Raw genomic sequence first — 15,124 nt, forward strand, 5'->3', positions numbered from 1 at the left:
CACTCATAATTTGGTCTGAGGACTACAACTAATTCCATTGTAATTCAATAATTACTGAGTTCCTACTATTTGCAATGTCTTGTGTTGTTATGTGGGTGACAGAAAGATAAATTTATAGATCTTGCTACCAAGGTGTTCAGTTTAGTAATTAAATAAAAATCTTCATTCCTGAAAGGATCAGGCAAAAAGGCACAGAGAGACTTCACAAGAAAGCTACAATCTCATAAATTCAGAAGTATTAGACTTCTCAAATCAAAAATAAAAACACAAAAACTTCTCTCTAAAATCATCACCACCACCATTAATAACAACAAAAAACCCAAAATATTTAAAATGTTTAAATATTACTGCTTAAAAATTAATAGTGTAAGGTATATATCTTTTTTATCATTCTGTATATTTAAAATAATTTATCTAGGGTGGTTTTACATCTCTGAGTCCTCTGTAAAATTATCTTAGACCGTGTTTTATAAAAAGCTAATGTTCAGTCTATTCATAGGTATGTCATAAAGTATTTGGAGATATGATTATAAGTTTTATCATAAGTAACTATTTTATGACATAGTAATGGGAAATACTAACATATTACCTCACATTAAAATAAAATAACATTATTTGCTTTTGATGTTTTGGTTCCTTTTAGTTTCAGCCTGTCAGAAAACTTTCACAGATACTCTGCTTAAAATACTGTTTATTGTACCATAATCTCTCAAAGTTTAAGTAATGTTGCTCCATTCTGGACATCTGGTTATCAGAAGAAAAGAAATGGCTGCCAGGTTCATGTCATTAAGTCAGTGAGACAATGGGTATAACCATTACCCAGAGAGTAGGTGTATGGCCCTTTCAATTCACAGGAGGAAGAAACTCTAGTGAGAATATTTTAAAGTTAACTATAATAACTGATAACATCATAATAAACAATAAAAGGCATTGTATACTTACTGTTTCTCCTGCAGATCCATGGTTCGCCATTCTCCATGAGTTTGGACAATGGGAAACACAAGAAAGAGAAGGAGAAGCTAGGCAAGGAGGAATGTGAAATGAGCTACTTATTCCCCTGACTCTCTCCCTGTGAGGAAGTAGGGGGTTCTTGGTGGGCTCCTGCATCTCTCAACCAAAGGGCTATCCCCATTTAACCTGCTTGTTTGGCTGGTGCAAATGCCAAATGGATCATGAATAATGACAGCAAATTAATGCAACCTGTTCCAGTAATGATGTCAAGCTCATCTGGTATTCCAAGTATGGTATCTTTACTGAAACAAATCAGCAAATCAACAATCCTTGGCACCTGGTGTACAGCTACTGACCTAAGAAATTCTCCCTCGTCCCATTTCAATCAACAAAGATAATCAAAAGGGTCTGCCTTCACTGGCAGGGATGATGGTATATTTTATTGTCTTGCTCCAAGGACTATGTCAACTTTCCTACTCTCTGTTGTAATATTGTCTGGGTGCTCCTTGAGCAAGCAGAACATCATGCTGGTCCATGTATTTATTCAGTACTCCTCACATGCCCATTTTGGGTGTGTTATTTTTTTCCTGCTTGGTTACTGACTGATACAAATATACTTTTTCCATGTTCCAAACAGTGAGTAACAACTTAAAAAGATGATGATGAAAACAGAAAAACAAACTTAAGTTAGTGGCTTAAACTATTATATTCCACTTACCAAAAGAGTCTGAGAGAACCACATCCTTTTCAAGCAGAGATACTGGAGAAGGTTTGTTGAATGCCAAACGGTGGAAGCTGACTGAGGTGTCACAGACAGCCCCCGGGAACCCAATGCTCCACTCGGCTTCTTGAGTGCAGTGAGAAGGGTCCAGCAGTGAGCTGTGGGGAATGATGGTGTGTCCTCTGTGACCTAGGAGATGGACATAAACAGCATGTTTCCTTTATCATGTAAGAAAACTAAAAAACAAAAGAAAACAAAATCCCAAACTGTCTACAACATATAGCTACTGTGACCCATAGTCCCAGTAACAAATTCTAAAAGTCTTGGTACATTTTTTGGGGGGGGGGGTGGCATGGGGCAAGAGGACCTCATGCGAAGGCTTTGCAGTGGACTCTTCAGTCAGGGAGCTTATTGTAGGTGTAGCTGAAACACAGGATCTGAAGCACCCATGAGAGCCAAATATGGGATGGGAAGTAGGATAAGTAACCTGCTCAAGGGCACACAGAAGGATTCAAATCCAGGCAGTCTGACCATAGAGTCCATACTCTTAACCAATGGACTGCCAACTAGCATTAAATATCTAAACTGAATTAGATAAACTGAAAAAAATTACACAAAGTTGTGTATATTAGAACCACCCAATGTTCTCCCTCTTAAATCCACAATTAGAAGAGGAGAAAAAAGTCAACAGCTATAGTTGAGAACTCAGCCTGTTTGAATTTGAGATGAATCTTATTCCATCTTACAAAGTCTTTCAAAAGTAAATTGCCAATATCTGTAGATTTATTTGTCATTTATCTCTTAAAGTATTATGTAGAATCACACACATACATCCTTGCTATCTTAGATAAGTCTTTATTATTAAAAATGTGTAAAGACACTAAATTCTAGAAATTAGGAATATTTATAGAAAATGTGGCATACTCTAAACTTGAAATGGTAAAAAATTTTAACCTATAAATTATGTTGAATTTTATATTACAGTGAACATATTCTTTTAATTAATTTCAAATTCAGAATTTAGATTGGAAAGAAAAGGGTTAACAGCAGGCCTGTAACTTATTCCTTTCCTTTCAAGTATTTTAGTAGGATATATCCACTCTGCCTACATTGCTTATGTAAATAAAACTGGAATATATATATTTATGGGGCATGACTGGCTGGAGAATTTGGGTAGTCATGTGAACAGTTTCTTATCTGTATAATTAACTGAATATATATAAAATGAAGAAGATCTAAAACTGAAATGATTTCCTTTTGTAGTCAATGTTTCCATAAATATTGTTCAGAATTTGCTGTTAATTCCAAACCAAAGTGCAAATGCAAGAATAAAGGATATTTGGGGAGGCTACATTTGACAATTTGGGTCTCTTCCAGAAAAGAATGTCTAATCTGAGCCTATTGTTGACCTATATCCTTAAATCACTTCCAAAGTTTGGTGTTGGGTAAGATCTGTGATTCATGTGAGTCTGCTTTGACAATTCAACTCTCTGTGTTAACACAAATATATTTCCAATGTATATTATCAGAAATTAGAACATAACATTTACCTGTAAGTGAACCATCAACATCAATCAGTACCACTTCATGTTCCCATCGAAAGCCAGCCTTGTTTGGTGTGTGAAAATACTGGATGTCAACAAATTTTGCACTCCAGCCTCCACATCTCTCATTACAAACTCCAGTGATGGATGTCACTCCCAAAGCTACACAGTTGGGACGGTCAAAGTTCATAAAGTGTACAGATGATACAGTCAAGCCTTCACTAAATGGGAGAACCAGGCCTTTCCTTGTGCAAAATGCAGACCCCATTCCCAGTTCATCAAGATGCCCAACTATTTTGGCATTTTTAATCACTGCTCCATTGGTTTCACCCCATCCTCCAACATAAGGAGCCAGAATCCTCTTGGTCTCAATTCCAGCCTCAAAATTATTTACCATCACAAAGTTATGGAACTGAAGGGCACCTCCATTGACCCATTCAGCTCCTTTTTCACAATTCCAAGTAGTCAGCGAATTAAATATCGCAGGCTCTGGCACTGTAGAAGTACAAGATCCTGTCTGCATGGGGAAATATTCTTCAAATATCCACATTCCAAACCAACCTTGAGAATGAACAGTGTTGTTAAAGAATTCTCCAAGAGGAACCCTTTTTTGGCAAATGTTTCGGTCATAGGATGGCCCATCAGGGTGGTTGTTCATTCGGTACCAAAAGCCAAAGTGAGTGCCACCAGCAGCTACATTGTGTCGTATGGTGTTGTTTGGGTTCGTTACCCAAAACGCAGCCGGGGTCACATCATCATTCAGAAGACTAGTACTTTGCTGCACAAATACTGCCAAGTTATACTGCAAGATATTGCCATGTTCAATACCATCTTCTATAAAAAATGCTCCTCCCTTGATATCATATATAATATTCCACTCCACCAGCAGGTGATGTGTGTTATGGATGGTAACGGCTCTGTTATAGGCCTGGTGAATTGCACAGCCTCTTACATAAGATTTAAACTGTAAATCTCCAAGCAGGTGCCAATGTATTGGATAACGCCCCAACCGGAAAGCCTGGCCAGCATGGAATATCTGTCAAGCCCAGAAATGATAGCTATTTAGTGATACACATACACTCATAATTTGTCTGGTTTCTACCTTCTTGTTTCAAAATAATCTCTAATTTTATAATAATAATTATTAATATTTATATCTTCCATATTATTCACATTTATCATTCAAAAATGTTAAGTGACCTTCAACCTACATTGTTTTATTCAATATATAACAGCCCATACTTGTTACCAAATGAATGAATGAACAAAAGCCATCTTTGAATCTTCTGCTTTTCACTTCAGTCTATCAGTAAACTTCCATGTTTAGCAAAATAAAACCTCTCAAAGACTTGTTTTTGTCCTTCACTTTGATTCTTATATAATAATAAGAAACATTGCTTGAATCTTTGCCATGTGCCAGATATTGTGCTGTGTTGTATATACATGATCACAATCTTTACCACAGTCCTACGAAGTAGCCAGTGACCATCAACTTCATTTTACAGATGAAGAAATTGAAGTTCACGAAGGCTAAGTATCTTGTTCATGGTTATAAAACTCCATTTAAATCCAAGGTGGTCTGATTCTACATTTGGTGCTGTTATTAACTACTGTGCTGTGCTTTCTTTCAATAGGTCTACGATCTAGTAATTTAATACAGAGGATGCCAGTGTGTATGTGTACAAGTGTGTGTGTGTATGTGTGTGTGTGTATCTGTGTGTGTCATATGATCCCAGAAGGTTAGGAAGTAAGATGTTAGGGCACCTATTTATTTTCATTCTTCAACTAAAAATTAAAAATTAACTACTATTAATAATTAATACACAGATTGACCCTGGCAACGTCACTCAGTCTATATCTTAGATGTCACATATGTGTAACATATTCTAGGAGTAGGGAAGTTTCATAAAACACAGATGTGGACTCTATCACCCTCAATACATTGTTTGTAGTCTAGGTGTTCCCAATGTAATAGATTTATAGGTTTTACTATCCCTCTCTCTCACACACACTCCCTCTCCCCTCCCCATTTTCCTTTCTTCCTTCCTTCCTCCCATTTACTGAATACTTGACAAAAACTAGGCTAAACTCTGATTATATAGACTGAATATGAGTAAGATACAGAGGGGCTCCTAATCTCTTGAGGATAACTTGCCTATTTGTTCATTTATTTATATTTTGGTTCAATTAACAACCAGTTGGGAATCTGTTATATGCCAAGCACTGTTCCAGCCACATGAGAATCACCAGAAAAACAGAAAGACAAAATCTCTGAACTAACTGAATTTATGTGCTGGAGGGAGAGATTGAAAATAGCTATATGTCAGGAGTTATGAGTAAATAAAGGGAAACATGTTTGGGCAGTTATTTCAAATAAAGATGGTGAGGAAAGGCCTCTCTTAAGAGAGAACACTTGAGGGGACACCTGACTGAAATGAATGTGAACTAAAGCATTTGGTAGAGGAGCATTCCGAGAATAATGAAGAGCAAGCACAAAGAACCCGAGACAAAACTATGCCTGACATGGTCAATGGATACAAGGAGGCCCATGTAGCTAGCTTGGCATGAGCCAGGGAGAGAATCACAGGAGGTAAAGTCAGAGGCCAGCTGGAGGACAGATCCTGTGGGTCCTATGGGAAGGACTTGGGCTTTTTGTTTTAGGTGTAACATGAAGCCATTAAACACTGCAACAAGATCTAATTTATACTTAAAAATTTGTATTTGGCTGTGGTGTGGAGATTCTATTGGAGAAAGGGTGGACACAGGGTGTTGAGTTAGAAGAAAATCATAGTACTCTAGGTTAGAGGGGACAGTGGCGTGGTTGAGGGATCAGGTAGCAGTGGTGGAGAGAGAGTGGATGCGGTTCACTGTATTTTGTAGGCAGTATGGATAGAACTTGATGATGAATTTGATGTGGGATGCGAGAAAAATAGAGAATAAAATTTTGGCATGATTAAATGGGTGAATAATTGGGTATGTCAAAACTGTGTGTTTACTTATCTGTCTCCTCTACCAGATTATAAGCAGCATCTGGCAAAAAGCAGGAATTCAGTGCTTATTTGTTGTATGGATAACCTTCAGCAAACCATTGTGATTTAACAATAATGCTTCTTACCTCTACATATTCTATTCTTCCAGTTACCATGTTAGCACCAGGTATGGGAGCATGAAACATAATGCAGCCTCCAAACTGGTCACTTCCTATTTCTTCTCCAAACTTTCCTTGGAAGCATGTCTGTGTAGCAAATTCACCTTTAAAAATATTTTTTAAGACAACATAAAGAAAAACCATGGTAAAATCCTCTAGTTATATTAAGATTTCCTCCCATACCTAATTATATCTTTTTATTCATAGATAATTTTAATCTCATCCTGTGACATAATTATTTGCATTCATATCATTTCCTCCTCTAAATAGCAAGCGAGGTGAGTGCCTTGTCTTGTTCACCTTTGTGTTTCTTAAAGTACCTATTACAGAATTTTTCAAAGACACTAAATAAATATTTGAATGGTTGAATGAATACTGATAAAGGTACTTTTGGCTTATTATCTCTGAAGCTTTGCCCTAAGATTTGGGAAGTAACATAATGCAATCTTATATTTGTGTAGCACTAGAATACGCACTTTGTCACTTAATTCCTATAACTACAATATGTGGACAGAACAGGACATATTCTTATTTTAAACAGGATGAAATTAAGTTTCATGAACTGGAATCAGAATGTAGGTTATCTGACACTGGATCCAGGGAGCCTTGTCTCAATTATCCCATTGAAGGAAAGGCTATACTTAAGCTCTGTTTGTTAGTATTTAACTACATATCGGACTGTATTGGTATTAGTTATTACATAAAAGTATCTATCTATCTATCTATCATCTATCTATCTATCTATCTATCTATCTATCTATCTATCTATCTATCTATCTTCCATCTATCTATCTGTTACACACACAGGCACACATATAAGTACTATGGTAAGTTAAGCTATGTTATCAGTTCTGTCTAATGACACCTGAGTGGAAGAGACACATGTCACTTCCGGACCAAAGTGAGTGCTGTTGCTTGACTCCCCGCCATCACATGACTTCTTCTGTCCCAGAGATCACAGAGGCCTCTGTTGAAGTAGAGCCTCCTGCAGCCCAGATCCTGGAATCTTTAGAAAGAGCATTTCGGACACATGCAGCATGAATGAGAAATACATCTTTCTCAATTGAATCACTGCCATTGGGGGCTTATTTATTACTACAGCATAACCTCGCCTGGCAGTTTGCAACTGGGGGTGATTTTGTTCCCAGGGACCATTTTTTTGCAATGCCTGGAAACAATTAAGTTGACTCGCTCTGGCTGCTAAAATTACCAGTGTCAAATCCATCCGGACATGCTGGAATTTTGATATTCCACTCCACATTATCAGATCCTCTTATTAAAATATTTCTTGTAAGAATTCCGACTTCGGCTCTCGCATCAAACAGAGTTCCATCGGGGAGACTGACAGTGATTCCTAAGTGTGTATAACTCAGTGGCTCAGTTAGCATTATCTTCATGCCATCAGCAGATACAGATGCGATGGTCCTTTTTTCATTCTCTTGTTGACTGTGTCTGTAAAAATTTTAACAAAAAAACTTCCAAAATTAATCTAAATCGACATAATCTTGTCTTAGTGCATTTGTCTTACAGTCTTTGAACACTTCATCTGTAAAATAGGAAATTTTTAAATGTCATATAATATTCTGAAGAGGAATTTGAAGATGGTTTCTAAGTCTTTCTTAGAGTAACTGAATAAATTTTATAAAAGCATTTCAATTATATAAATATTTTCCAAGTGCTACAGTTATTCAGAGAACTGTACTAATTCCTATAAAGTATTCAAAAGAACTATTCATTTATAACTTCAAAGATCACACCCAATGGTTCTCAACTGAGTGATTATATTCCCCATGAGACATCTGGCGATGCCTGGACACATTTTTGGTTGTCACAAATCAGGGGGTGCTACTGGCATCTTGTGGGGAGTGGCCAAGGATTTTAGAAACATCCTCTAATACAAAGGGCAACCCCACATAATAAGGACTTGTCAGGTCCAAAGTGTCAGCAGCACTGAAGTTGAGAAGCCCTTACAGAGGGAAACCTCTGGAGGTTCCTGAGTAGGGAAAAAGAAATGACTGAGGTGAAGTTTCAGAGGTCTCATCTCTACCACTTCTTCAGTACACCTCCAAGTCTAGCCACAGCCAAAGGACTTATCAATTCTATAACACTCATTCATGTATTTGGTTGTTCAGCAAACATTTACTGAATGTCCCGCCTGTTTTCTAGGCACAGAGCTAAGGATGCCAAGTAGAAAGTGCCTGTGACTTTCAGGAGACGTGTGTCAGTGCCCGGTGGTATATTATCTGCTAAGGTATGGGTGGTGCAGTCAACAGAAGTAAGCTTAGGGTAGTTATTTCTGTGTCTTCCTGACATTCCCTTTTGACTCTTCTCTCCCTTAACAAATCTTTTTCCTCTTTTAAATACCAGTTCAAATGACAATGTCACAAGGGAACCAGGTAAAAAGTCACCTCTCCCGACTTTCCCAGACCTTCTTCTGGATTCCCAGTACATTCTTCCTAATGCCCTGAAGGTGCTCACTGTAACCACACTGCGGTCCCCTCATGTCTGCTGCTGCCGGCCTATCTGCTGCCCTGTCCTTTCCGTTATCTGGCTGCCCCTCTGGGTAACGTATGTAGAGATTCAGTCATTTTGTACACTGAGCACTTCGTACAGTACCTGGCACCACTTGCTAACACTGACGGATTCGACAAATTAATGTAGAATGAATTTGTGAGGGGGAGAAAACTAGAGGAATGGAGCCCAAGTAGGAAGGTGATGTCATATTCCAGGTGTGAGGGACAGAGTCTAAATTAAACTGAGAGCAGGGAAAGACAATGGAAGAGACATTGCAAGGACAAGAATCCAAAGAACCTAGTGATGTGCAGGTCAAATGAAGGATGCTGGTTAGTCAGAAAGTCACTGGGAAAGTTTTTGTGAAGACAGAAATTAGACTATAGGGGCTTAAGGGAAAAAATGGGTAACAAAAATGCAATGCAAAAATGGGCATAGGGGTGCCTGGGTGGCTCAGTCGTTGAGTGTCTGCCTTCAGCTCAGGTCGCGATCCCGGCGTCCTGGAATCAAGCCCTGCATCGGGCTCCCTGCTCAGCGGGAAGCCTGCTTCTCCCTCTCCCACTCCCCCTGCTTGTGTTCCCTCTCTCCCTGTGTCTCTCTCTGTCAAATAAATAAAATCTTTAAAAAAAATGGGCATAATATTTAGGCAATTCAATAATTTTTTTATTTTTTTATTTTTTATTTTATTTTTTTAAAGATTTTATGTATTTATTTGAGAGAGAGAGAGAATGAGAGATAGAAAGCACGAGAGGGAAGAGGGTCAGAGGGAGAAGCAGACTCCCTGCCGAGCAGGGAGCCTGATGTGGGACTCGATCCCGGGACTCCAGGATCATGACCTGAGCCGAAGGCAGTCGCTTAACCAACTGAGCCACCCAGGCGCCCCAATAATTTTTTTAAAGACAAATTGGGGGCGCCTGGGTGGCACAGTCGGTTATGCGTCTGACTCTTGGTTTTGGCTCAGGTCATGATCTCAGGGTTGTGAGATCAAGCCCCGAGTTGGGCTCTGCACTCAGCACAGAGACTGCTTGTGACTCTCTCTCCTCCCTCTACCCTTCCCACTGCCACCCCCCTCTCTCTGTAAAAAAAAAAAAAAATAAATAAATCTTTTTTAAAAATTTAAAAAATAAAAAGATAAAATGAAAGTGGCTAGAAAGGATAGGAGAATAAAGTTATTTTTCATGATAGTGTGGATGGAGAATCCTACAAATCCAAAAGACTCAGGGAAGGAACTGTGGGGAAAGGAAGCCAGGGGGAGTTGAGGATGAAGGGTGCTCGAGCTAAGGATATATCAATAGTATAAGATCCTATCGGTGGTATAGAAAAGGGGTTTAGGCTGGCCTCCCCTAAATTCTCTTGGATTCAGATTATACAGAGATTTCTTTAGAGAAGAAAGTTCTGCAAAGCATCTTTTATGTTATGTGCACCTAAAAACACTTTTTGTTCCTTTATAATAGTATCTAACATTTATTTTTTTAACCTAACATTTACATAGCACTTACTTTGAGCCAGTTCCACTCTAAGTGCTTATGCATACTAACTCATTTAATTCTTACAATAATTCTGAAATAGATACAAAGAGCATTCCAGTTTTAATGAAGCACAAAGAGATGAAACAATATGGCTGCAGGGCTCGTAAGTGGTATTGCTGGGAGGTGGACCCAGGCTGACTAATTTTAGAAGTAGTAGTCTCGACCACTTGCTTTACAAATTCTCAAATACAACTTACAAATGAAACAGTGAACAGTAAGTTAAATTTGGTGGGAAATTTCTTAATTTTTGTTTCTTAAAACTAAATATCCCTCAGCTAAATTCTAAACTTACCCTCTTATTTCATATAGAAAAGCTATAAATGAGAACTTTCTATTCTATTAGTAAGCCCTGTCATTTTGTTGCTTTTTATTCTGCCACTATGTAATTAAAATTTCTTCCAAAGCCAGAAATAAAAAGGGCACTTATAAAGCTGAGTATATATTTAACTTTTCCTAACATCTGCAAGTCTATTTTTAACTTGGAAAATGGCAAACTCAAAATGCCATCTTGAATTTTAATTCTAAATTGAGTCACAACCTTAACATAATTTAGCTGTTTCTTACCATAAATTACTATTTGTTACCTGATAAGCATAACCATATCCAATTTTGCTATTACCCATAATTTGAAAAATAAAGCAAAAATAAAACTCCTCTTGCTCTCTTTCTCCACCAATATTCTTGGTGTAGCTATATTACTCTTGTTCCTTTTATTTCTTGCCTATTAATACATATAATTAAACAGAAATTAAAGGTCATAAGCTGTTTCAATTGTAAAATGCCAGACATGTAAAAGGTCATGTTAATCATCACTCATTCTATAATAATTTCTTCTCTTTGATTCAATCATTACTAACAGTCTTACTCCATGGGAACCACTGTCAAGACTGTAAGATATGAAAGAGTTCACTAGCTGCTTTCAACCATGTTCTTTGGCAACCCCAAATAAAGCAGTTCATTTACATTTCTGCATTCATTAATGTATTTAGCTGAAGCTCTAAGAGGTTTCTAAATGACTGTTAATAGCAAAATGCTTTTTTCAAGCTAAATCTTACCTGAGAATCTGACCATGAAAAACATTTCTTAGTATACATTTTATAGGTTCAAATTTATACTTTTCCTTATTGTAAATTAATCAATGAAAACAACACACTGGTGTTCAACCCAACATTAACATTTGGCAAGTAGGTACTTGGCTGTTCATATTTCTTTATTAGAACTTTCAAATTTAAATCAAATAGTTGTGGATCTTCTGAATCATCCCTCTTTCACATAGCTTAAAAAATCTCTGTCCTAAATTAAAATGATCATGCCCAGAAGACATCATACCTGTGACCTGTGCTTGCAATTACAATCTTATCTCCTGGTTTCCAAGTTACCGCTTCTTGTAAAATCAAAGTTCTTTCTCCTGCCTTTGCAGTATGAGCCAGACGAGTCCAGATCACAGAAACAGGCAGACCTGGAGCCAACATACACACTGAGTATTTCTAAAGATGCATTTTCTTGCATAGTGAGAGCTTTATGCATTTTTAATATTTGCCTGGATTGAATAAATATTGGGAAGGCTCATTTTACCTTAGCATTTTATACCTTCCTCAAAAAAGAAAAAGGAATATTCAGAATGTTTGCTTTATAAAAGTAACAGTTAGGTTTATGATAACATGTGTGGGTCTACAAAACTAAAAATCATCTGCCTACAATGATATACTCCGCTTAAAACAATCTTCTTCTTTTTTTTTTTTTAAGATCTTATTTATTTATCTGACAGAGGCAGAGATAGTGAGAGCAAGAACACAAGCAGCGGGGGTAGGAGAGGGAGAAGCAGGCTTCCCGTGGAGCAGAGAACCTGATGTGGGACTCAATCTCAGGACCCTGGGATCATGACCTCAGCCGGAGGCAGACGTTTAACGACTGAGCCACCCAGGGGCCCAAAACAATCTTCTTTATAGGATCACAATATAAATGTGGTGGTGATACTGTTGCTACAAAGGGCAGAGGCCTATTATCTTTGCCACTGTTGATAGAAATCACTTAAATTGGTAATCTGGAGACAAATGAAATGTGTAAATTTCTGAAAATTATATTAGGATATTTATTTAGCATAATGCAGGGCAACAGTTATCATCATAATAGGGATGTTTATACATTCTAAATTTATAAAAGAAACAGATTATTGCAATACAGAAGACTTCGATATAAAAAGGATTCACACCATGCTTCCTTTAAATAAGTAATCCTGATACCTCAAACAGTCGTTTTTATTTGCTGATACATTTCCAGAATATAGTTATATAAAAGTACAACTATAAACTTATAGTTATACTTTAGAAAGAGCCTATTTTAAAATACAAATATAAGAAATTACAGTCTTCTGTTTCCAGACTTAATGCCCTTTTATATAGATAAACGAATGCTGTAAACGATCACTATGTACAAAGTGCTAAAATAGGCAAAAGGTGTTATGGGAACACATGGAAAGGAATAAGCAGAAGGATGTAGAGAAGACCCAGAAGGGCTTCGCCAGGAGTGACCTCGGTTGTGAGTCTTTTTTTTAAAGATTTTATTTATTTATTTGAGAGAGAGAATGCGAGAGAGAGAGAGAGCATGAGAGGGGAGAGGGTCAGAGGGAGAAGCAGACTCCCTGCCGAGCAGGGAGCCCGATGCGGGACTCGATCCCGGGACTCCAGGATCATGACCTGAGCCGAAGGCAGTCGCTTAACCAACTGAGCCACCCAGGCGCCCTCGGTTGTGAGTCTTGGTACTCTGAGGGGCTGACCCGCCTGGGATAAATGGAGGCCAGAGATAACGAGGGCATACATAAAGACAGGAGGGGCCTGGCAAGGTTTCATTTAGAGAGGATAATCAGGAGAATTATCTCTGGTTTTCTGGCTAGTGTCTCCTGGACCAGTTCCCTGAGCCCTTCTGGCTGCCCTACCATGCAGATCCAGGATTCCCTCTCGCACGGCCAGAGTTTTGGTGCCATATACTGGGAGCTCCGGAGATCGCAGGTGTCCATGCAAAGTAATGACTGCCCTGTGTTGAAATGGGGATGCCTCTGTCCCAATCTGCAAGGCATTTCACAAGCATCATTCAAAAGTTAAAACTCAATATCCACAATTCTAAACACTCAAAAGTCATCCTTTCTTTTGAGAAACCCATTGTTCAGTTATCAGTATCTTTCTTATGAAAGATAAACCTTAAATTTTCTAGGCAGCCAAGTACACTCTGTCAGATCTTTGGAAACAATACTGATTGACTTTAGCCATATCTCTGAGCAATTTTTTTTTCTGTGCTATTTAAAATTCTGCTCTATGATAATACACTATCATCTTTCCATTAAAAGCACAAGAATACTCTGGGAAATTTTCCCCAGAAAAAAGGATTTTAGACTGATAACAGAGACCTACATAAAGATGAACTTATGAGAGTCTGTTATAATTAACTAACCATTTTACACATGATATTTTACAAAGAAATGGAGAGACATTAGCGATGATTATGTATTAGGTTCTCTTGTATACCTGAAGAATGCCTCCATCCGTAATTAGAATATTTTCTGCCTGCAGTTCAATGTCAGCTTCATCAAATATTAGAGTCCCACCTATGAACCAACCATACAATTTTGAAATACAACACAAGGGAAATGCTATTTGTTAAATTACACATGCAAATTTAAATTCTTATTCTTATCTGATAATCATTTTGTATGTCACTTAACTTCAGCTCATTGGCAACATAAAGTATAAAAACTTCAGACAGGACCCAGGAGTTAATAGAAAATTAAATGCCTAGGCACATTCTTTTCCCTTGATCATTGTTATTTTCAATGCTTTTAAAGAGTACAGCTTACATAGAATTAAAGTTCTGTAAACACAGGGCCTCCATATACAAATTAAGAACAAAAACAATTAAAATGAAAGAAAAGCACTTTTATACAAATTGTTATAATGCTGACATTACCTCTGAACTTTCATCCACTAAATCTGCACTAGCAACACCTAGAGCTTGATTGGCATTTTTAAAGAATGTGCTAAGATATATTCTTATAAGACTGATATAAATTTGTGAACAGTAAAACTTTACTTGTCCAAAAGTCCAACAGATAATAACTTCAAACAACTGAAACACTACTGTTATCCCAGAAGTTAAGACAAAAACAAAATATAAAGGTCTTTGAGCAGCTAAAACCATTATGGCAAAGTTCATACATGAAAGCCCAAAGCATTTTACTCTTGCCAATCATTATTGCTTTTACATGCAATTATAAGAGTTCTGCTTATTAGTCTTCTACAGTAATAACAGAATATCAAGAAGCAGAGAGGATCCCAAATACAATGAAAGTATGTTCAAAGGCAAAGGTGAGAATCACAATTGGCATCCAATGGGAGTCAGAGGGTCATTTAGTATAGAATTTAGCAAATCTCTATGATTTTATAACCCCTGGGACCCACTATACCAGTCTTTTTCTAAATGGGAAATACTTTTCACTGTTATGATCCACCGCAAGTGCATAGACATGTGTGCATACACATATACACATTATTATTAAAACAAAAGTTTCATAAAACATTTAACTTTAAAAGATGCTTACCCATGAAAATCCAAGACACTCTGATATTTTCTTTTCTATTTCCTTAAAAGATTCTGCTTACAACACGCTGAATAATTGTATACCACAAACAGATTCTAATGCTCAATTTAAAGAACACAGTACTATACA

General features: G+C 37.4%; 1 protein-coding gene across 1 annotated transcript in view; it reads right to left on the bottom strand.

Annotated features, from left to right (window-relative positions):
* Positions 1-15,124, bottom strand: part of PKHD1L1 (PKHD1 like 1) — a 153,672-nt gene that overhangs the window by 63,761 nt on the left and 74,787 nt on the right. The window contains 7 exon segments of the mRNA XM_088023100.1: positions 1,670-1,861; positions 3,223-4,252; positions 6,332-6,468; positions 7,575-7,816; positions 11,734-11,863; positions 13,340-13,469; positions 13,926-14,005. Coding sequence (XP_087879226.1) covers positions 1,670-1,861; positions 3,223-4,252; positions 6,332-6,468; positions 7,575-7,816; positions 11,734-11,863; positions 13,340-13,469; positions 13,926-14,005 — 1,941 coding nt within the window.

The sequence above is a fragment of the Eumetopias jubatus genome, unplaced genomic scaffold, assembly GCF_037043125.1.
Source record: "Eumetopias jubatus isolate StellerSeaLion01/CBP00866 unplaced genomic scaffold, mEumJub1_p1.0 scaffold_4, whole genome shotgun sequence".
NCBI lineage: Eukaryota > Metazoa > Chordata > Mammalia > Carnivora > Otariidae > Eumetopias > Eumetopias jubatus.